General features: G+C 40.9%; 1 protein-coding gene across 6 annotated transcripts in view; it reads left to right on the plus strand.

The window, feature by feature from the left end:
* The first annotated feature begins 5,257 nt into the window (after positions 1 to 5,257).
* The window catches only part of htt (huntingtin), a 42,550-nt gene continuing 24,710 nt past the window's right edge, over positions 5,258 to 23,097 (plus strand). For 4 of the 6 annotated variants that reach the window (XM_042484246.1, XM_042484252.1, XM_042484247.1 and 1 more), the window contains exons 1-29: positions 5,258 to 5,624; positions 8,633 to 8,716; positions 8,943 to 9,063; positions 9,357 to 9,416; positions 9,524 to 9,603; positions 9,919 to 10,057; positions 10,703 to 10,844; positions 11,192 to 11,370; positions 11,452 to 11,656; positions 11,993 to 12,040; positions 12,337 to 12,414; positions 13,444 to 13,847; positions 16,576 to 16,702; positions 16,806 to 16,921; positions 17,027 to 17,138; positions 18,205 to 18,342; positions 18,597 to 18,755; positions 18,867 to 18,964; positions 19,048 to 19,187; positions 19,386 to 19,449; positions 20,023 to 20,123; positions 20,292 to 20,438; positions 20,669 to 20,789; positions 20,901 to 21,046; positions 21,186 to 21,370; positions 21,527 to 21,750; positions 21,951 to 22,077; positions 22,202 to 22,326; positions 22,430 to 22,540. In XM_042484246.1, coding sequence (XP_042340180.1) covers positions 5,527 to 5,624; positions 8,633 to 8,716; positions 8,943 to 9,063; positions 9,357 to 9,416; positions 9,524 to 9,603; positions 9,919 to 10,057; positions 10,703 to 10,844; positions 11,192 to 11,370; positions 11,452 to 11,656; positions 11,993 to 12,040; positions 12,337 to 12,414; positions 13,444 to 13,847; positions 16,576 to 16,702; positions 16,806 to 16,921; positions 17,027 to 17,138; positions 18,205 to 18,342; positions 18,597 to 18,755; positions 18,867 to 18,964; positions 19,048 to 19,187; positions 19,386 to 19,449; positions 20,023 to 20,123; positions 20,292 to 20,438; positions 20,669 to 20,789; positions 20,901 to 21,046; positions 21,186 to 21,370; positions 21,527 to 21,750; positions 21,951 to 22,077; positions 22,202 to 22,326; positions 22,430 to 22,540 — 3,879 coding nt within the window. In that variant the 5' untranslated portion in view covers positions 5,258 to 5,526. The remainder of the gene's footprint in view (positions 5,625 to 8,632; positions 8,717 to 8,942; positions 9,064 to 9,356; positions 9,417 to 9,523; positions 9,604 to 9,918; positions 10,058 to 10,702; positions 10,845 to 11,191; positions 11,371 to 11,451; positions 11,657 to 11,992; positions 12,041 to 12,336; positions 12,415 to 13,443; positions 13,848 to 16,575; positions 16,703 to 16,805; positions 16,922 to 17,026; positions 17,139 to 18,204; positions 18,343 to 18,596; positions 18,756 to 18,866; positions 18,965 to 19,047; positions 19,188 to 19,385; positions 19,450 to 20,022; positions 20,124 to 20,291; positions 20,439 to 20,668; positions 20,790 to 20,900; positions 21,047 to 21,185; positions 21,371 to 21,526; positions 21,751 to 21,950; positions 22,078 to 22,201; positions 22,327 to 22,429; positions 22,541 to 23,097) is intronic. The other 2 variants (XM_042484250.1, XM_042484251.1) reach the window with 1 other exon arrangement.

The raw sequence follows: 23,097 nt of genomic DNA on the forward strand, positions 1-23,097 counted from the left end.
TTAACAGCTCACGTCCCAAAAAAAATAGCAGGAAATTAGTTTTACAGTTATAAGAAAATTTGAATTTTTTTCAGATGTTAACATTATATATATATTTTTTTCTGTAACATAACGTAATTTTTTGATCATTTTCTAATAATTGTCCCCCCTTTTTAGAACTAATGTTATTAGTAACATGTTACAAGAAAATGACCTAAAAAAATAAGCAAACAAACAAACAATAAATGACCCCAACAATGCAGAAAATTAAAAATATATGTTTACATTTTTTTCTTTAAAATAATCTTAAAGGTTTCATTTTTTGACATTTTTTTCCAAGTTTTTTAGTAACAGTCTTATAACCCCCCCCCCATTTTTATGGGACATTTATTGTCAAGTTGGTCATTACCTTTTCCCCCATGTTTTTGAAAGAAATCAAACACATTTTTAAATCTGAATGCAGCACAAGAAAACTAGATTTTAAAAGTTTAAAGATTTTAGAAGTTAAAAGTACTGAAACAAATTTTGTTGCAAGTAACCGGACAGTCCAAGGGAATTCCCCTCTCTTACCTTTGGACATTGTCCTCCTGCACATCTGTCTACAGCTTTTTTATGATGTGCATAAGCCTCCACGTTCTAGTTTTTTTTAACTAATCCTTTCCCGTGAATATTCTGCTAATTTTCCCCCATATTTCTAGTTTACCTGAAAGCGTAGGACAGGTCAACCGGAGAATGAGCATAGAGACAGATGACGATGGCGCTGTATCAGAGATCTGACCTGCAGCTGACAGGAGCTTCATCTAGATAACAAATTGCCGTTGCATTAAACTAACTTCCATTGATTCAGCTGTCAGCAGCCTCTGTGCTGAGTCAGGATCCAGCCTGCTTTGGCCTCGCAGCACGCCGCCTGATGGTCACATATCCTGCTAGTAGATCCCGCGGCTTTAGCTGTGTTTGTATTAGATTAAAACAACATTTCTTAATCGTAATAGCGGCCGCCTTCGATTATTTAATTAAAATCCTGCATGTTGTTCTATTGCGGGAATGACTTTAGACGGTGTTTGTTAACAGGGAGGAACGTGGGAATAATGTTTTGTGATATCAGGTCTGCAGAGTTTCCATCATCAGTGTACAGGAACACCACAGACGCAAAAATCTGATCAGTTGATTTTACTTTTAAATAATCTATGAAAACCTATTACCTTAAAATAAATGTAGAAATACAACTATTATTCTTTGTTGATGTTAACCTTATATCTAAATGTGAAGTTTACTTAAAGTTTAGTTATATTTACTTAATTTTGTAAAAGTGTGCAATTTAAAATTGGCAATTCTAATCACATTCAAATTCTAAAAAATTTTTTTTTTTTTTTTTAAGCTAATTTTCAGATTATTTCTTTTCTGCTTTGTACCAATTTCTTGCTAATTTTTGGGCCATATCTTTTTTTATTGCTTCTTGCCTTCTTTACATTTTTGTTTTTTTAAGAAATCAAGGCAATTTTCTCAGGTTTCAAAGGGTTAACAAAACAGAACTCACAGATCTCCAAACTTCGTTCGTAAAAACATCGTTGGTAAAATCCTCTTTGATGATCAAATTAAGTCAGACGAACTTTGTTTACTGAAGTTGCAACACTTAGAAAGAACGAGGTAATCACACTTGTCATTTTCAAGTTGCAACATCTTCACAAATTAGGTAAATACAGCTACAATTTGAGTAAATATAACAATTAGATACAAAGTAAGCATAAATTAAGATTACTAAATATGTTAACTTTAAGTCTTTAATGTGATCAGTTTCCAAGATTATTTTAAGTGAGATAAACTTGTCAGATTTTACAGTGCAGCTGTTGTTTCCCTCCACCAATTATGTACAAATGCATTTTCTGTACATTTCCCAGCATGTTTGGCAGTTGCTGCCGTTTTTTTGCTTTTGAATTTTGCTTTCAAGGCTGTTTACTCCTCACAACCTGTTTTAATGCTGTGAATACCCAATCTGGACGTGTTAGCTTTGAGTGTGTCTGTGTGTGTGTGTGTGTGTGTGTGTGTGTGTGTGTGTGTGTGTGTGTGTGTGTGTGTGTGTGTGTGTTTATGTATGACATTGTATGCAAATGCAGCTTTTGTTCAACCTAATGCATTGAAGTACAAAAATACAATAGATAGGGACTTGGATGTCACTCGTTTGAATTTCAAATCATTCAAGACTGCTTAGATTTAAAATGGTACGCATTTTAATCCCCATCTGGTTGACTAATTTGGAGAGTTGGCTTGTTCTAAAAAAACGTCCCCTGTCGCACATTCCATTATCAAGAATCAGGAATCGAATGCATCTGTTGCTGGCTTGTCGTCACTTGAGTGTCTTTAGGGGGTTTTGGGGTTTTTTTTCTTTCTTTTTTTTTGTTGCTCTCAGGCACATTTTGAAGCTGATTTCTCTTTGCCTATGTAGATTTTAGCCTTTTAGCTCTTTAGCCTCAAAAACCTTGTAAATGATGTATTTCTAACATGTAACTAAGCTCTAACACACGTTCACTCACTCTCACAGGGAAACTGTGTTTGCCACCCATGCCTCTGTCATTGTTTGAACGTTACTCTTATACCATCCATACCGCAGTAAAGAAATTCTCTTTAGTTTCATTGCACTATGGTGTGTTTTGACAATGACTATAGGAAGTGTCTTTAACTTTTTTGCCAATGATACCAAAAGCAACATTAAGTAAATCGAACTTGTCTTGTTAGCGGAAAAATTTTAACGAAGAAAGACTGACAGCCTTTATTGTATGTGCCAATTACAGAGTTCAGTTCTGACATCCCGCCTTTTTTTCGACCTCTTTATCATTCCGTCCATCCTGAGAGAAATTCCTTCACATAGAGGAACTTTAAACAGCTCAACAGTTTTGAATGTCCGCACTAAGTGCATTGTAATGCCTGTTTTAAAAAAAAAAATACATATGTTTTATTACTCAAGCATGTATTGGTTTGTAATACTTCAGGTTCCTTGTATATGTAAATGATGACCTTCTAGTGCCAACATATCTCACTGGTATCTGAGGACAACTTTATAAATGGCAAGGTGACCAGCTGAGTTGGCCCCGTTTGAATGCGCAACATGCATTCCTTCTCTCCTGCCTTCCTCTGATGGCGAGTCCGCCCCTAAAAACTGGGATGGCGCTCGCCAGCAACGTTTAGAAGTGAGAGATCCTCAGTTCCTTGATGTCACTTGCGTCTAGTTTTGGGATAACCACCGATAAACGCCTGGAGGTTCACCAGGGTTTCACACACGTCAGATAAGTGATGTTTTCAAGGAAGGGAGGAACGACAAAATGCATTACCGGTGTTCAAACGGGGCCTGGGACTTCTTGATTTTTCTTCTTTTTTTGTATCTGTACAGTCATGTTGTTCAACCACTGCAGTCATTGTTAATTCTTGTACAAGTTGTATCACTGGTTGTTGTACCATATCTGACATTTGTAATTATGAAATAATACACTGCCATTTGTATAAAAATACTTGTGTTGTGACTTATTTGTGTCTTCTTTTGTGAATAAATGGGCATAGATAGAAGAAAAATATGTTAGGAAAAAGAAAATAGTGTCATGCTGATAAGACCAACAAGCTGCAAACTATATTTGCACAGATGGTGCTGGAGGACATTTGCTGCAGATATGACTTTATTAAAACTTTTATTACTACTTCCTTTATCTTTGCATAAGAAAATTATTCTCTTTGAGTTATAGATTTCTTACTGTTGGACATTTGACCTTTTTTTCCATCAAACAGCAGTTGTTAACCTTTTACGAGAATAACTTTTTGACATCTTTGTTGAAACTTTTAATATATCCTGACAGGAGCACGAGTCACAGTCTGTGAAAAAGTCATGTTCCTCTTCTTCCTAGTTATTAGTGTTTCTAATGGAATTTGCTGGAAACTGACGCACTTGAATGAAAACAACTAATCAGAGCTGAGGAGTCTCAAATGCAGCTGTCAATCACGTCATGTCTTAACTGTACAAAAACTGGTGCAATAATTCAGCTACAGCAATATTGTGCAATTATTCAACTGTGCAATATTATTCAGTATCCTAAAATATTTTTCCAACACTACTGCTGAATATATATTTAACATATGCTGCGCATATTTTATATATTTCTACATATATATTACACTTTTTTTAGTTTTATTTTTTTTAAATTATAGCATTAAGCATTGTAGGATAATGCACATATTGTTGTTTTGTTTTCATATTTCCTATTTTAAACTCCTGTTGTCAAGCTGTCAGATTAGGCAGCTATGCTCAAATATGAATCAAGATCCTTTTCAGAGATATATTTTAGTGTACTGCTTGAAAAATGTCATGGGGAGGGGTATACACATTTAAATAGTTGTATTTGTCTTTATTTTACCACACATGTACACACACACACACATACACACACATATTTTTTTTTAAAGAAAACATTCCTTTTTAAACAAAGTTTTCTTTACAAATTACACAATTTGTCATAGCCATAAACTGTAAAAACTGAAAAAAATGTTGGATTTTCAAATTTCCAACAGTCTTTGAAGATATTATATGGGACAAATACCTAATAGGTGCATCAGAAAAAACAACAAAATTCTGAGTTTAAAGTGATATTTCATCTCTTAATTCCAAGCATGTCATTTAAATTTTCTGCCAAAAATAACCCTTTTGCTCTAACTAACCAAAATGCATGACAAGAATTCAAAACGGAGGCTTTTTTTCCACTCCAGGATTTCGTCTACAACATTTATAGTTCAAACATCAACGAGTCTGTTTTATAAATTGATCAGCATATTTATGGTGAAGGGAGAGTCACGCATTTCAGTCAGTCAGGGAGTCACACCCCAGCCACCCGCCCTGCTTTGATAAATAAAGACCAGTCCCTAAACTTCAGTATAATAGTCTATGTGAAGGTGACAACTGAATAAATTAGATTTTCATGCACGTGTTTTTATTCCATGATTTGATTCACAGGAATATCTGTTAGCATCCCCACTGTCACACCTCCCACTCATCTCTCTTGCGCACGGATAAAGGCCACAGCTACAGCATGTGTGTTGCTCAAATATGTTATTTCAATCTGGATTACAGCGGTCCCGTGACAGCAACAATAACAACAAAAGGAGAAAAAAACCCTCTAGTCACTCATTGGTTCTTCATCAAGTCACTCAACATAAAGCCGTACTCTGATTGGCTTACTGAGGTCGCGCCCCTCCCCTCTCTGCCCAACTGTCACATATGCCACTTCCTGGTGTGGTTTGTCGGGGGAGCGCAGCGCTGCATCAAAGATGGCTCATTATCAACCAACATTTTGTCCATTTAGGAGTAAAATTGTGAAAGAGTAAGAGATATCTCGCACGAAGAGAAGACGGAGAGCCGGTGGTAGTTGTCGCGAGCAGTGTTAGCACGCTCGTCGCACTACGCACCGCTAGCTCTCTCCGTGTCCCCTCAGAGCTAACAGCTAGTTAGCCTACACAGTAAATATTAGCTAGCCCCGCTAACGTTAGCTCGCCCACTGTTGATTTGCTAAAATGGCCACCATGGAGAAATTAATGAAGGCCTTTGAGTCTCTGAAGTCATTCCAGCAGCAGCAGGGACCACCGACCGCCGAAGAGCTCGTCCAGAGGCAGTAAGTTGATTTTTGTCTGACCGCGAAGCTAACCGCTGGACAGGTAGCTTAGCTCGCGAGCTAGCCTCTCAGGTAACGTATTAAACAGCTAGCTCGAAGCCAGTTACGCTATCATGCAAGCCTGACTAAAGGTGTAATTAAAACCTTTCACTTTGTTAATTTAATTTTACTTGTTGCGTGAGATTGCACAAGTGTCTGGCGAGGCTTTATTATTTCAGTAATTTTTTTAGGGTCAGACTGGCTCAATAAAGGCTAATAAAGAGGGCTAATTGATGCCCACGCACCTGCTCAAGAGGTCAGACCAATTAAAAGGTTTAGAGTCTGCTCGTAAGTTGACCCCAGAAGAACATTTTTGTTTAGAGGTTGAATTTCGTGTGTATCATTGTGTAGTTAATTGCACAGGAAGACAGATTTAACTTGTGCCGATGACCTGGTGCATTAATATGGCAGCCTCTTGGACTGACGTCACTCACGCCTGTCCATCGCACCGTCCTCGTGGACAGAGCAAAAGCTGCTGAGGAGACAAGAGGTCAGGGGTCGACAGATTATGAACCATAATCACGGCCAACATTTGGCATTTTGCCTATTATGTGTATCAGCATTTTATTTTGATGACCACTGATAAAATCAATTAAAGAAAAAGTGTGCATATTACACACAACTAACAACAGGAAAGACTGACTGCAATTAAATTAATTAATTTAAAAGTGAAAAGATTCCATCAGCTAATTGTAAGGAACTTTTACTTTGTAAAACCTCAGGGAGCTATTATGCACTATTTTTAATTTAAATGATCACTGAACTTTATTTAAAAGAAGTTGCAGGAACCTTGCTGTATATGATATTAAAAGTTTCATTGCTAAAATATTTTAATATTTTAGCAATGAAATAATATTTTAGCAATAAATATTTTAAATTTTTTTATATTTGTAATTGTTTCTTACAATTGTACTTGTTCTTTTGCTGCTTATCTTGTACCTCATAGCTGCTGTAACAATCTAAATTTCCCCACTGTGGGACTACCTTATCTTATCTTAATAATCGGTATTGGCCTTGAAATACCAATATCGGTTGACCCCTACAAGAGTTGCATGTCTTCTTTTTGAAAAATTCCCATAAAAATAAATTATCGATCTGCCAGAGGCATAAAAAATCTAAGATGCCAAACGAAGAGGCCTAATGATTTAATCACTGAATTTCTATAGTTAAATCACATTTTTTATCACATCTACAAATTAATAATAATAATAATAACTTTATTTATATAGCAACCTTAAAAACAGTGTTTACAAAGTGCTTTGACAAACAAAGCAAAACAGAGGCAAGAAACCCCAGACAATAACAATTAAAAGCCAAACATTAGTTATTTATTATTCTTGATAGAGTTAGATCTTGAAACATAATATCTGGTGAGCCAATAAGGACTTAGCTCAGGGGAAAGCCAAATCTCAGACATCGAGCCTCTGCAGTCAGAGGAAAGCAGCTGTGGTGCCTGGCTCCAAAAACTGCAGCTGCTTTGCTCTCACATGATTATCATTCACTCTGATGCCACGGAAAGTCAGGAGCAAGTCGAACAAAAATCCTAACTGGCATGCACTGTGTTATGATCACAGGTGATCAGTGTAGTTTGGGCCTGGCTCACCTCTAGGGAGTCTAACATCATAACAGCTTGTACTGTTACGTTTGCATGATGGGTGTAGTGTTTGGAAGGTCCGTACAAGGAGGTCATCTTTTTTATCAACTGTGTAGCCATTTCTAGATGTTTTAACATGACATAATGTAAAATAGTAGCTACCCGGATTAAGCTGCACATCAAGTATTACTCTCTTAGCTCTTCATCCTGTGCTTGCTGTTATACACATTATGGCGATTCAATATGTTGGATAAATGGCATTGCTAATGGTGTAAGTGATGGAATATATACATGTCTCCCTGAGCTATTTCAGAAAATGTGCTTTACTCTAACAGTGAAGGGTCTATGCTGTCATTGCTGCTGATCTTTGCTTTATGATTAAATGCAGAATAAACTGGTCTGGAGTTGTGGTCTTGTGAGTTTTCACTTAAGTGGCGTAACATTTTGAAATGGACATATCTCCTGTTTACTCAAGGAGCACTCAGATTTGACTTTTGTTTAAATGTACACTGTGGTTCCTTTTTATGCCCACATGGGGATTTCTTTTGCTTTTTCAGTGATGTATACAAAAATGGGCAGTGTTGCAGTATCTTATGGGGTGGCACTGGGAGTGTGCTATATCATACTGTTCATGATAATACCGTCATAGTTTTTAATATGATAAGAAAACTCATTGCAATGACAGCAGTATTTTGACTTTTTGGCATAATGCAGGTCTGTGTGTGTATGTGTGTGTGTGTGTGTGTGTGTGCATGTGTGCGCTGCTTGGTCTGATGGTCAGCACTGAGTGACACATGCTAAATGTATATTATTCATAGATTCAAGGATACTTTTATGTATTTGGCTATTGTTTGGTTGTGTAATTTGTGGTTGATGTTTTTCGTTTTACTGTGTATATTTTTATACTGAATCTGAATCTCACTCTGAGTTAGTTGTCTGCAAACTAGCAAAGTAAAAGATAATTTGTCAGAGTTAAATGTTATGTTTATGTTGACGCAGAAAACTATAACACTTATTCTTTTGCAGGTTTTTGGTCCTGAAATTAATAATGTAGTTTTTTATCTGTATTTTATCATCATCATGAATATAGTTATTGCAAAAATGCCGTAAAATATTGTGATATTATTTTGTGCTGAGGTGGCACTGACTTGTATTAGGTATTCTGTGTATTCTGTTTTCAGAAATTAAACTGTAATCCTAAATCCTGTTTGAGATTGAATGTTTAGCGGCAGTTAAATTTCTTAGAGGAAATTTTTTCAGTCTCAACCAAATTGTTATGCTCAAATCTTTCTCTGCCTCTGTCATTCCTTGTCCTTTGCTGCCTCTTCTTTATTGTTCCTTTTTTTTCATAATACCCATCTTTTCTGGCCCACAGGAAAAAGGAACAGGCTACCACAAAAAAGGACAGGGTCACCCACTGCCTGACAATATGTGAAAACATTGTGGCTCAGTCTCTGAGGTAGGCTTTGCTGAATGAACTGAGTGTTGATTATAACAATGACCTAAGCTTAATAGTCACAGTTGGGTTGCATTGAGATTTTAGGACATTTTAACCCCTTTGATTTTTGCTGTTTTTTTGTGTAAACAGTTCAGAATAGTCTTTTTGACATATACAGGCGACGTTGATTGTTTTTGTGCGTAATGACATTTGCCGTCACTTTTCTTCTCTATGGTCCTGGGAGCAGAACGTCTCCAGAGTTTCAGAAACTGCTGGGTATCGCCATGGAGATGTTCCTGCTCTGCAGTGATGACAGCGAATCAGATGTCCGGATGGTAGCCGATGAGTGCCTGAACAAAATCATCAAAGTGAGCAGGACCCTGTGCTACTCTCTTCTCTTTCCAACATTGTCCTTCACTGTGTCTTCAGTTGTTGGACAGAAGTTCATCGTCAGTTTATTTTCAGTTGGTACCCACTAAAGACAAAAAAAATCGGCCTTTATTTGGGTTTGCATGATATGATCACATGTATCACCTCCTCAATAAATTTTAAAAACACTAAAAGATGATTTGTACGTTAAACCATTATTTCTGTTTAACTTTAAATCAGTTTTCCTTGTTGAATCAGCTAAGAGATGATCAGTTGTGATTTTTATTTTCAGGCACTAATGGACTCCAACCTGCCTCGACTGCAGCTGGAGCTGTACAAAGAAATTAAAAAGGTGTGAGATTTGTGTCTATGCCATTTTTAGTGCTACAGTTTTATAATTGTGGAAATGAATACCCTTGTTGTGTGTTGATGTAAATGATTTTTGGGGTGTTTCTATAGAACGGTGCCTCTCGGAGTCTGAGGGCAGCTTTGTGGCGGTTTGCTGAGCTCGCTCACCTCATTAGACCACAGAAATGCAGGTATACACACACACACACACACACACACACACACACTGCCTGACAATGGCTTTTTACTTTATTCACGACATGTTTAAATGACGTCATGTCCAACCCAGAGGGGATAATCCCTCTTGAATGACACCAAATGTTGGTGGACATTGTAAACTTAATACCTAAAAATCAGTAGTTTAATTTAAATTTGCTTTGTTGGTTAGTGTTCAAGCATTGAAGCCTCACAATCAGCTATGGTGGGTTGAAGAAAAAAAAATTAAATTCTTCATTTCTGCATTGTTTTTTTGCATTGTTACTCCTCTCTCCGTCTCTGTGTTCCAGACCCTACTTGGTCAACCTGTTGCCATGTCTCAGCCGAATCACCAAGCGACAGGAGGAGACGGTACAGGAGACTCTGGCTTCTGCAATGCCCAAGATCATGGCCGCCTTGGGACACTTCGCCAATGATGGCGAGATCAAGGTATCCACACAGAACAAAAATACTGCAGTATTGGCACTAAATTGTCCTTTTCGAATAAGTCCGCAGCTTCATCGCTTGTCTTTGAGTATTTGCTGTTTCCTCTGTTGATTCTTCTCTTTTTCCACCCATAAAAATAGGCTTCAGTTAGTTTACCTGAAAGTCATAATTAAAGGAATACTTTAATTACATCTGTGTCACCTTGGTGTTGGGACTATGTGCAGTTAAAAGGTGTGAACGCGCTCCATGTGCCACCAGCTACAGGAACTCCCTGCCCACATCCTGAGCAAAAATCAGCAGGATGATACGAAAACATGTAATTTTGGCCTTCAGTGATACTGGACTTTAGCTTGCAGATGGGTTGGAGAGCTCCTGGAGCTGGTGGGACGGAGGTGCCTTTACACTGCCGTAACACAGACCCGGTTGAAAATAAGCAAAGTATCCCCATTAAACTATCCAAAGAGAGGTTTTCTTGCTCAAACATATATATTTACCATCCATAGACATTGCATTTCGAGGGCGTGGTCCTTTCCTGCATAGTCAGAAAAAATAAAATATAGTAACTGGACACCACGACCATAAGGACATATGTGTATCTGTAAACTCTGAGAGGTTGATCTCATAGTAGTCCGACCATTTTCGTCACAGGTGCTCCTAAAGTCATTCGTGGCCAACCTGAAGTCCAGCTCCCCCACCATCAGACGGACAGCAGCCAGCTCAGCCGTCAGCGTGTGCCAACACTCCAGACGCACCAGCTACTTCTACACCTGGCTTCTCAATGTGCTGCTGGGTAAGACACACAAAAGACAACACTCACACACATTCTCTGGACACGACCCTCTTACTGTCCTAGTTTTTACTTAATATTTAAGGTTTTTCAGCTAAAATTTGTATCCTCGTTAAGTATCAAATTGCTTTTGGCTACAGACATTCAAACAGGACAAGTAAACACGCACCCTGAACTTCTATGCTGAGATAAGATAAAACTTAATTTATCCTGAGGGAAATTGCAGCAGTTGCGAAACAAAATGGGATGAGTGTAAATAAAAAGACTGCTTATAGAAAAAGTAACAAAAATAAATAAATAAAGCAATAATGTGCAAATCTGAAATAAACACAATGCATATCCTTTGCTAGGTTTGCTGGTTCCAGTGGATGAGGAGCACCCCAGCCACCTGATTCTGGGGGTGCTGTTAACCCTTCGCTACCTGATGCCTCTGCTGCAGCAGCAAGTCAACACGACCAGCCTCAAAGGAAGCTTCGGAGTCATGAGGAAGGAGGCTGATGTTCAGCCGACACCTGAGCAGCTGCTACAGGTAAAGAGAAGGGAGTGATTGTCTTTGTTTGTATATCAGTTACAGAGTTTTGGCTAAAATTTCATTTTTGTGTGTCTTAAGGTGTACGAGCTGACCTTACACTACACACAACACTGGGATCACAATGTGGTCACGGCGGCTCTGGAGCTGCTGCAGCAGATGTTCAGGACACCTCCGCCAGAGCTCCTGCACATTCTCATCACCGCTGGCAGCATCCAACACGGCACGGTGTTTCGCCAGGACACTGAGAGCCGTGCACGCTCGGGCAGCATCCTCGAGTTCATCGGTAAACACACCAGTCAGTCGGGACTGTCTTCATAAAGCTTTCATACAAATAAAGTGGACTCTACAGTATTTTACATAGTTAAAAGGCACTTGCAGTCTCCTTGCGGTAGCTGTTAATACATTAACCCTTACTGACAGGTAATTAGTCGTCCAAAGTGTGTTGTTGCTCTGCTTTAGTTCCTGCTTCGGTCTGTGTTGGCGGCCTTTTTCTTTGCTTGCTAACTCTTTCCCTGTCGTCTGTAAATAATTGTTCTGTTTCCTATGAGTCGCTCTGAGCTTTTGCTGCTTTTCTCTTCCTCACCTCCTGTTTCTACTTCCTGTTTCCTGCCATTTGCAGCGGGGGGAGGGTCTTCCTGCAGTCCACTCCTTCTCAGGAAACAGAGAGGTGACTAGTCTATTTATCTCCTCTGCTCACCTCTACCCTCTAACCGATGTTTCTGTCAATGTTTGGGCAAATTTACCTCTGACTGAGTCACTTCTGATGGTTGATTGACCTCCAAATTGTGGATACATTGTTAATGATGCACGGTATTAACTTTTTAATGTGTATATCCAAGGATATCTGAGGCAGAGTGTTGTTTGAACACGTTCAGTTAAAAGTAAATTTGCACCACACAGTCTCCCTTTCTGCAGTTAGTGTTAGCGCTGATGTCATGTGAACACTAAACCTGTTGTTTCCAGGTAAAATACTTTCTGGAGAGGAGGATGGGTTGGAGGATGATCCTGAGAGGACAGAGGTCACCACTGGTGCCTTCACAGGTGAGACACAACCACAAGGAAGCAGAATATAAAGTATTATGTAACTGTGGCAATCTTACAGACTGTGCTTACTTTAAAATTAGATGGAAATAGGGTTGCAATGGTGTGAAAATTTTTAAACCAGTTTGATATTAAGCCTAACCAGACTGGTTAACCAAATTTTACCAAGTGTCCCACATGATTCAGCAGTGGAGCATAATGACACCATGTCCCAACAGAAGACGAGTGTCTATCACGTAGCATCGCATAACACTGGAGCTCTCTGTCCACACTGGATCCATTAAATATGCACCTCTGTTGCTTCATGTGAACAAACCACGTAGCTATCAGCTGTGTGCTCATGATCAGACTGGAGAAATAAACACCTAAAAGATGTGTGAGTAGCCCACTTGCTATCTTCCTGCATTTGTAGCGTATGTTTTACATTGTGATATTTATTGGAAATTACTTAGAAGGTTGTCAAAGCAAGTAAAGTTAGCCTAGCTTTCCTAACGATTGTCATTTACCATAGCAGAAACTTTTAGCTTCCCGTCGATCTCCCTCAAGCCAGCTGACGCAATGTTTAGGTTTTTGTTGTGGAAAAAAGTAGGTTTTGTATAAATAACGCCTCATCTGAACTCATGAAGTAGCCAGTCCTTGTTCACTGTGGCGTGTTCAAATTCAGCATCAGATATAAGTAGAAACATTGTCAGCGGTGCACCGCTCTCCCCCTCGCTGAAATTTTATCTCTAATGTTGCCGACATTGGACACGTTGGCTCGGCAATAACACACACAACCTGTATTACATTTTTTGCTTTTTAGAAAGTTTACAAACATGATATTTTATTAACCACACTGTCATTGTGCTTATTATTGAGTTTGAATTGGATTTAGTGCTGTGGTAGGCTCCTTTTAAAGGCCAGAAGGTGTCACAATGACATAAATGCTGAATAACTTGTTTAAACTCAAAACTGTAAAATGTCCGACGTCTACGTGCTGAAGCCTCATGCAGCAGTAAAATATAGATTTTGTGTGTGTCTTCCCTCCAGCGTCAGTCGTTGGTGCAGAAGGCTCCTCTGCAGCCCAGGTGGACATCATCACAGAGCAGCCGCGCTCCTCCCAGCATACCCTGCAGCCTGGCGACTCTGTGGACCTCAGTGCCTCCTCAGAGCAGGGCGGCGGCGGAGGTGGGACATCTGCCTCAGACACTCCTGAGTCACCCAATGACAATGAGGAGGAAATGCTGAGTCGGAGCTCTAGTGGCGGGGCCAATGCTACTCCAGAGACGGCTGACTACACCACGCCAGAGAACGCTACGCCAGAGGGAGGGCCTTTAGGAGAAGGCGCAACTCTGCTAAGCACTAATGACCGCTCACTTCCACCCAGTGACTCCTCACAGACGACCACGGAGGGACCAGACTCAGCGGTCACACCTTCGGACGTAGCAGAACTGGTCAGTGTGACTGTGTGGGCTTGCGAATGAGATTCAGTTTGGTTGGAGAACACAGAGGTAAAACTCTGTGTACACGTGTGTGAAGCACAGAGGACAGCGAGCTTCCCCAGACACTTAAAGACTTAATCACCATGTAATGATATAATTAACTATGAACCTCATTGTCCCTATTGGCATAGTTATGAATAATGCTACACTTCATAGAGTTGGGAATTGCAGAATGGACAAAATATTAATCCCCTACATTTTTTAAGCATGAAAATCAAGCTCAGTGGTTTTAAGAATTTTAGCCTGTTACCTACAAATTGCATATAATTGACATTACCGTAGATTTAAGAAGTCATAGTATAATTCTTTCAATAATATCGTGCCTCACAGACAGCCTCTAACTTTAATACACTCTGTACGGTATTAAAAGCAGCTTTTTGTGACAGAAAGGCGCTATACAAAAATTCTGGCTGTCCATGTTGGGTATAATCTGAGATGGAAGTAAGAATTACACACACAAAACTCCCCAAGATAGGATGCAAGACTTGTTATGACCTTTTCCTACATGCCTTATGAGGGGTGTAGATCACAAGTTTCATCACAATATTGTTATTATTATCGAAAATATTAAATCGATGCCACTAACCCATGAAACATGGCTAGAGAACAAGAACAGTCATAGGCTTCATTTACACCGTTTTATTTACTTTTGCACCTAATTTTACCAATACTGGTCTTGTAGAGCCAGGAGGAGTATTTCCTCTGTGACAGCCAAGATGGATCAAAGCCTGTCTTTCTGTGCTTGTTGAAGGGTGCAGCTGTATCAGCAGGAGAGCTGCTATTTTTCTGGCCAGAATTAACGTTAGCTTCCCTCCCATCTGCAGCAGAGCGGCTAGCATCCTGTCCACTGTCGTCAGATCGAGGTTGGGTGGTGCTTTAAGAAATGCAGATATTGTAATTTGATTTTCAGATGTTATTGCAGATTACGCAACAAATTTTCATCAGCTTCAGTAATGTTCACTACACCCATGTGTGTGCGGATGGGAAAAGCCCCACCCTAGTTTTGACACAGAGGGAAGTCTGTAAATGACAGCAAAAGGCAGTTGAGACTATGACACTGTGCACATAGTGCACATAAATAATGTTTTCAGAACAGCGCCTCACAGAGATCCCAAAAAAGGCAAATCATTGATTTTCGAAAGAATGATATTTTGCGTTACTTTTGGCATTAAAAAAAAAAAAGTTTGTTTTCAACCAGGTGGGGATTCCCATTGGCCTTGTGGCCTGCCAGTCCTGTACGATTAAAGGCGAAACACTGTTCCCAAGTTTTGGAAAGTGGTTGGCATCTATGTTTGATACATTTATCAAGGAAGTAATGGAGTGCAACGTGCCAACCACTTGTATGGCTATTTTTCACATCTTGTATGGTGTCTGTACAGTATTTTATAATAAAAGTGTGCCTTAGAATTCATACTGTAAGACATGATGTGGTATCACAGACTTGGTTCAGTCAGTTGGGTTTTGCTGCTCCCCTTTAGTGGCATTTTAGTGTGAGTCTGTCCACTCTAACAGTTTTACCTCTATGGTCTCGCCCCTTCCTCTCCTCTACCCTTCTCCCCGCTTCGTCGCAGTCGCGCACTCCATTGCGGCGGGTGATTGAACCGACCCCTCCCTCACCAACTTCCACCGAGGGTCCCGATGCCTCAGACAGCGACTCCTCTGTCTACACTGCTTCCTCTTCGTCTTCTTCTTTCTCTTTCTCCTCCTCTTCCTCCTTCTATGCCACCTCCTCCTCTAGCACTAGTGACAAGGTCAGCCGATTGGACACTTTGAACCGAGTGGGAGGGGTTTGCTTGTCTGGAAACTTTTGGCTTCCTCCGTTCTTTCCCTTTCTTTCGCTTGTTCGTCTCAACCCATGCACAGAATCTGCCCTGCTTATTACTACTTTTCCCCTCTTGTTGTAATTGACAATATTTTATGCCCCTTCTCCTTCTCCTCCCCCTCCTCCTTCTCCTCCTCCTCCTTGTTTTCAGTGATTTCCTCCCCAAAATCAGATGCTTTTGAAATACTGTTGTGAAAGCAAGCAACCCCGACATCCCATGCTGATGGCTTGCAGTGAAGAGTTTAAAGCAGAAGCATGGAGACCATCTGTTCCCTTAATCGTTCTCCTTCAGATTTGGTTCTCCCTAACTTTTTGAGAGATTGTGACAGGCTTTTGTTCCAGCGGAGGCCAAAGCTGGAAAAATATTTGTTTCAAATTCTTAGATTTAGAGTACTTTAAACATTTTCCCAGTTAGTTCTCTGTAAAAAGTCATGTGTGTACCTCATGTAGTCAATGTCATAAAAATACTCGCCTTCTTGATCTAAAAGTGATTAGTTTAAAGGTTGAATAGTTTGGATCAAAAGCTTGCTCTTCCTCTGGATTGTGGTAGCCACAATTACAGAGTTCTCAAGCCTGTGCTTTTTCCTGTGTGTAGTTGATTTGCTGTAAATGAAGTGACCCGAGCATGATCCAGCAGAGATTTAAAAAGGGAATGTGTGTTTGACTTGCAGTTTTAGTCGTTGTTTGTTCTGCTGTGTCTCTGTCCTCAATCCAGCAAATCTAACTCAATAATGAATGAGTGGAAACTATTTCTGTATCCTTTGCATGCAGTTGCATTTCAGATTTGTTGCATTTAATGTGTGTAATGCAAGTTTAGTTCCTCACCGAAGATGTTTGCTCTATGTGTGTTTGCATAAGGTATTGGATGGCAGTGAGAGTCAGTACTCTGGGATGCAGATCGGGACGTTACAGGATGAAGAAGATGAAGGAGCTGCACCTTCCTCCCAAGAAGAACCCCCAGAGCCCTTCCTGCAGTCAGCACTGGGTATGCTTGTGTTCACAATTTTGCACAGACACACAAACACGTTTTTATATATTGATACGAAGCTTTGATCGTGTTTGTTGTTCCTGTGTGTGTTTGTGTGCAGCTCTGAGCAAGCCTCACCTGTTCGAAGGCCGAGGTCACAACCGGCAGGGTTCAGACAGCAGCGTAGACCGCTTCATACCAAAGGACGAACCTGCTGAACCCGAACCTGACAACAAGGTGAAGACACACCCATGCAAAAACATCCATGCCAGTTCTTCACACTGGAAAGTAAAGAGAGACAAATCATGTGTCTGTGTCTAACTTTAACTTCCTGCTTCTTAGCCATCAAGAATAAAGGGTCCAATAGGACATTACACAGACCAGGGGGCGGAGCCGCTGGTGCACTGTGTACGGCTTCTTGCTGCTTCCTTCCTACTGACAGGACAAAAAAATGGTGAGTGTTATCAAAATTGCTAAAAGTCTTCCACAGGTGTGTTTACAAGTATCAATCTGTTTGCCCACAAATAGAATTCTACAAGTCTTAATTGGTATCAGTGTCACAAGCCAAAGTTTTGGGTGGCTCAAGTTGGAGCAGCGTTGTCAATTTTATATAAATTAACACTTTATGTTCATTGATTAGTCTGATCTATGCAAGACATGGCCATGATGAAAACCTTAATAAATAAATATACTTAAGTGCTGCAGATGTTCATTAGCTTAACTGCTTGATTGGCTACTAATTGTATGGAGCAACCTCTACCTGATAGACCGTGTGCCCCATATTGACTGATTCTTGTCAACTTGTGGCCCTTTGCTGTGTGTCACCACCCTCTCTACCTCCTCTCCTATCACTGTTCAGCTGCACTTTAATAAATGCAAAAAGCCCAAAGTAATCTTTAAAAAAAGGGTTTATATGTGACATTCAGAGCATTAATACAGCAGCAAACCACTATTTTCTATGCCAAGATACAGTGGAGCAGTGGCATCTTGAGCAGAGAACGAAGTCACCTTAACTCTGTGTGTGTGTGTGTGTGTGTGTGTGTGTGTGTGTGTGTGTGTGTGTGTGTGTTGTATTCTGAGCTTCTCTGTGGTTTAAGGTGATAAGCCCGTGCAGCAACTAGTGCACTGGCTAGCTCATTGCTGTTGCTTTGCATTGCGCTCCTAAAAGGTTTGCTGCTGATATCGACAGTGTGGTTTGGAAGAGTAGAGCCCACCATCCAGCTCCCCGTTTGGTTAACACCGTTAGTTCAGTCAACACTGTTGTCATTGTTAAGTGCTGTTTATAGTTAGTTTATAGTTTTTTATAGTTTTGCATAGAGCCCCTTTAATGAATTTTATTGACACTACAATGATACAAAACCTGTTATAAAACATTTGCTATCATAGAACAGTATTTTTAACAGTGAACAAGACCAAGAGACACAACCTTAACGTTGCATTAATTGTTTTTCTAGCGTCCTTTTTAAAATTAAAAAATGACATCATTGTGTGTAAATCTTTGCTGTGCTTCGGTTTTCCAGGTCTGACCCCTGACAAGGAGGTGCGAGTGAGCGTGAAGGCTCTGGCGCTCAGCTGTGTTGGGGCAGCAGCAGCGCTGCATCCCGAAGCCTTCTTTAATTCCCTCTATCTGGAGCCGCTGGACGGCATTCCAGTTGAAGGTAAGGGCATAAAAAAATACACACAATCCGATTTAGATCATGCTTGATACCTAAACAGGTCCCTTTTAACAAAAGGCCTATACTGTGGATTTATGGACAAAACTAATATTCCAACAGTCATCACTCAGATAACAGTAAGAAAAGTACAGTTGAAACTATAAAATTGAAGTTACAAAGCATGTTTATTGACAACTGTATTTGTGTGTCTTCAGCACTGTCTTTGACCCTGCTCTCTCCCTCCGTCCCCCCTGCAGAGCAGCAGTATATCAGTGACATCCTGGGCTTCATTGACCATGGAGACCCCCAGATCCGAGGAGCCACTGCCATCCTCTGTGCAGCCATCATACAAGCCGCACTCACCAAAACACGTTACAACATACACACCTGGCTGGCCAGTGTGCAGAGTGCAACAGGTTGGTGTTTGTGCATGTGTGCGTGCGTTTGTTTGTCTTGGTGCTGACATATTGAAAGTCTGGATCGTACTCAGTGCTTCTCTCTCATCTGTCTCTCCTGTTGCTCTCCAGGTAACCCTCTGTCCCTGGTGGACTTGGTGCCTTTGCTCCAGAAAACTCTGAAAGATGAATCCTCCGTCACCTGTAAGATGGCTTGCTCCGCAGTGAGGGTAAGGTGTATCTGTGTGAGTGTGTCAGTAATCTGTGCTCTCCGTGTTTGTTTTGCGTCTGACCTTTTTTCTGTGTGTTTCAGCACTGCATCATGACCGTCTGTAGCAGCACCTTGAGTGAGCTCGGCCTGCAGTTGTTGATTAACCTCCTTGCCCTGAGGGACTCCTCCTATTGGCTTGTTCGCACTGAGCTCCTGGAGACCCTGGCTGAGATGGACTTCCGGTATGATCAGTTTTCATCTTTTTGTATGACTGGAGCTACTCACTGTTAGGGGTGGACCGTACTCTCAACATCACGACATTCTACCAATAATCATGTCTGTAACAAACTGTGTCTAATTATTTTTGAATGAAAACACAGCATACATAACTTTTAATGAACTGTGGTTGCCTATAAAAGATTTTCACTCTTCTTTTTTAGGTTAGTTAATTTCTTGGAGAGGAAAACAGAGACTTTGCACAAAGGAGATCATCACTACACTGGGGTAAGTTCTCCGTTCTGCTATTCTTGTAGTTTTGCAAGTGTTTGTTGATGTTTTAGACACAAACACATGTAGGCTGCATACTAAAAGATTTCAACATGAGGTTAGTTCTGCAACTAACAGCTATTTTGATAATCGATTGATCTGTCAATTCTCACTGAAATACCTTCTGTCTGTTTTCTCTCTGACTTGTGACGGGTCAGTGAAGCTGTGCCCTGATAGAGCTGTTTGTTAGCTTTATCAAACATTAGCTTTGAAATGGTTTCACCATGAGCCCAACTAAGAGATGCACGGCTACACTGAATCAAACACTCACTGCAGAGACAAAGGGGACATTGTCATTTCATATAATTCATCACAAGCTACACAAGGTGCAGCACTGGCCGGTTCACTGCCTCCACCTTAGGAAAAGTTGCCACAGTGTGTGCTATGAATCATAACATAGACCCAACAAATCGATAATGAAATTTGTTGCAAACTATTTTTGTAATCTATTTGAATCGATTTAGTTGTTGCAGCCCTACTTGAGTTGCTGAGACTGTGGTCCTGAATTTGTCCAAATTCCTGTCTTTCTAGCGGCTGTGTCTGCAGGACAGAGTCCTTAATGATGTGGTCATCCGTTTGTTGGGAGATGATGACCCCAGAGTACGTCACATAGCAGCCTCTGCTGTCAGCAGGTATACTATCTCTTCTTATATACTGTATTGTCTGCGTCACACAGTATGTATGTACTGTACTGTATTGTGGACCAGTACCCTTAGATTTTTTTTTCCCCAAAGTGTCTTTTTCAAATGTCTCTTCTAATCCTCCACACGTCTCTGTGCCTCTTTCTCTCTCTCTACTAGGCTGGTTTCCAGGTTGTTCTACGACTGTGACCAAGGTCAAGTGGACCCAGTAGTGGCTATTGCCCGGGACCAGAGTTCAGTGTACCTTCAGCTTCTGATGCATGAAACACAACCCCCCTCCCAGTTCACAGTCAGTACAATCACAAGGTATGTGCACACACAGACACACTGTGTCATTTCTCATTGGTTCTCAGTGCCGTCCTATTTCTAAGAAATTATTCTCAAAATCACTGGTCATGTTTTCCTTTTAATGGTACCTACCGTATTGTTGTATTGTTCAGACTATCAGAGCTTTGAAATTAAGTCAAAGTTGTCACAGAAAGTCACAGAACACAATCTCTGAGGAACTCTGCTCTGCCCTTTTCTCTATCTGTCAGGACGTACAGAGGCTACAACTTGTCCAACAATGTGTCTGATGTCACAATCGAGAACAATTTGTCCAGAGTCGTCACCGCTGTCTCCCATGCTTTTACCTCCTCTACCTCCAGAGCCCTGACTGTGAGCTTTCAGACTCGCAAAACCTTACTTTGCCTACTGTATAAAAAGTATCTTGTGTCTTTTTATTTTCATGATGTTTAAATACCATTCCTTTGTCTTGTTTCTCTGCAGTTTGGCTGCTGTGAGGCCCTGTGCCTCCTGGCTGTAAATTTTCCCGTGTGCACTTGGAGTACAGGCTGGCACTGCGGCTACGTTAGCTCCAGTAGCAGCTTTTCTTCCCGTTCTAGTCTCAACCGCAGCAGGGGCAGGACCCTCAGGTTCGTTCACTCTCTCTCTTGTGAATTCATCCTTTACCTGCACGTATAATGCCATCCCAACATCTAGTTTCATGCCAGCTAACACATTCCTCTTTCTCTACACAAACCTGATTATCTTCTGTCCTTGTTTGTTCTGCAGTGTTTCACAGCCCAGCAGTGCTCCAGCCTCTTCAACCACCTCCTCATCTGCACCAGACACTGAGCGGAGGACTCTGACAGTGGGAATGGCCAACATGGTCCTCTCTTTACTCTCCTCCGCCTGGTTTCCACTGGATCTCTCTTCACACCAGGATGCGCTTTTGCTTTCTGGCAATTTACTTGCTGGTGAGTGATGTGCATACTCATCTTTATTTAACTACGCTGTTCATGTAGCATGGAATTATTCTGCATTTGCAATATTACCACCATTCATTCAAACAAAACTTTTAGACAAAGAAATAATATGTTATTGAATAAATAGTCTTTTAATCATGTTTCCAGCTGTGGCTCCTAAATGCATGCGAAACCCCTGGGCTGGAGAGGAAGAAGGCAGCAGTGGCAGCACAAACACTAGTGGAGGCCCGAATAAGATGGAGGAACCGTGGGCAGGGCTGTCAGAGCGCTCCCTTGTGGCCATGGTGGAGCAGCTTTTCTCTCACCTACTGAAGATCCTCAACATCTGTGCCCATGTGCTGGATGACACGCCACCTGGACCCGCAGTTAAGGTGACTGTTTGAAGAGTCTTTGTGTTGTTTGGTGATTATTTGTAGCGCCAGAAATATCAGACTAATTTTGTGCCCGATTAGTATGGGTCAGGCATAAGTGACAGTTTACTGGCATTTATCTGTTTATGGCTACAAGATGCATCCACAGGAAGGCCAATGTGTTCAGTTCTCTTTTGTACTTTGTTCCACACTCTCTGTAGGCCTCCCTCCCCTCCCTGAGCAACACCCCCTCACTCAGTCCCATCCGGAGAAAAGGCAAGGAAAAGGATGGTGCTGAGCCCAGTGTTGCACCAATGAGCCCAAAGAAAAGCAATGAGGTCAACACAGGTAAATGCACATCTGACAATGCACTTGCACAAATACAGTTAAACTCTCTGAGGCGACTGGGAATATGAGAAAACCTTTGATGCTGTGTTCATTCTTATGTATTTGTTTGTTTGTTTGTGAGCAGGCAGGCCAGCAGACAGCACTGGGTCGACAGCCATAAACAAATCTACCACCCTGGGCAACTTCTACCACCTGCCGCCCTACCTCAAGCTCTATGATGTTCTCAAAGCTACACATGCCAACTATAAGGTCAGGACATGCATTTTAACCTACTTCCTATCATAACTGAAGCAAATTTTAGTATTCTAAGTTGTTCTTAACAGTGGTGTTAATGTTGAGTGTTATCTCCTAGGTGACGCTGGACCTCCACAGTAGCCAGGAGAAGTTTGGAAGTTTCCTGCGAGCCACTCTAGATGTTTTGTCTCAGCTCCTGGAGCTGGCCACACTACATGACATCAGCAAGGTAAAGATATGACGTCAGCTCTGTTGAAAATGAGACGGTCAGTACGTTTACATGCACACTTTAGTCGGGCTACGGTCATACCTTGATTAGGCCATTTAATTGGACTGCTGTCTTTGTCCCAGTTATACATGCACGGGGAAGAATCAGTCCATTGACTAAATTATGTTTGACTCCACTGTGGCAGGTGGAGATATGCCCCCTTTCAGCTAGTTGCAATAATACAGTCAATAATATAAACCGTATCACAGTCACAACTGTTTATTTACATTAACTTCGGGGTAGAAAACTGCTGCGTCAGATACATGTAATCAAACAGCCCTGAGCAAACTCTACCTTTTTCGATTGCTTTTAAGCCACCTAAAAAAAGTCTGTATCAGTTTGAGTGTAGCCTGCACTATATTTAGAATATTTTCACTGTTTTACCTTGCTGTACAACAGCCCTCACCAACGGGGATTTAAAGCTGTTATATCAAAAACACCACACTCCATTGAGAAAGATTTTACTATACAGAATGGTGGATCAGGTTGTAACGCTGCCTTCATCAACTGTAGAGGAA

Source organism: Plectropomus leopardus, chromosome 4 (genome assembly GCF_008729295.1).
Source record: "Plectropomus leopardus isolate mb chromosome 4, YSFRI_Pleo_2.0, whole genome shotgun sequence".
Classification (NCBI taxonomy): Eukaryota; Metazoa; Chordata; class Actinopteri; order Perciformes; family Serranidae; genus Plectropomus; species Plectropomus leopardus.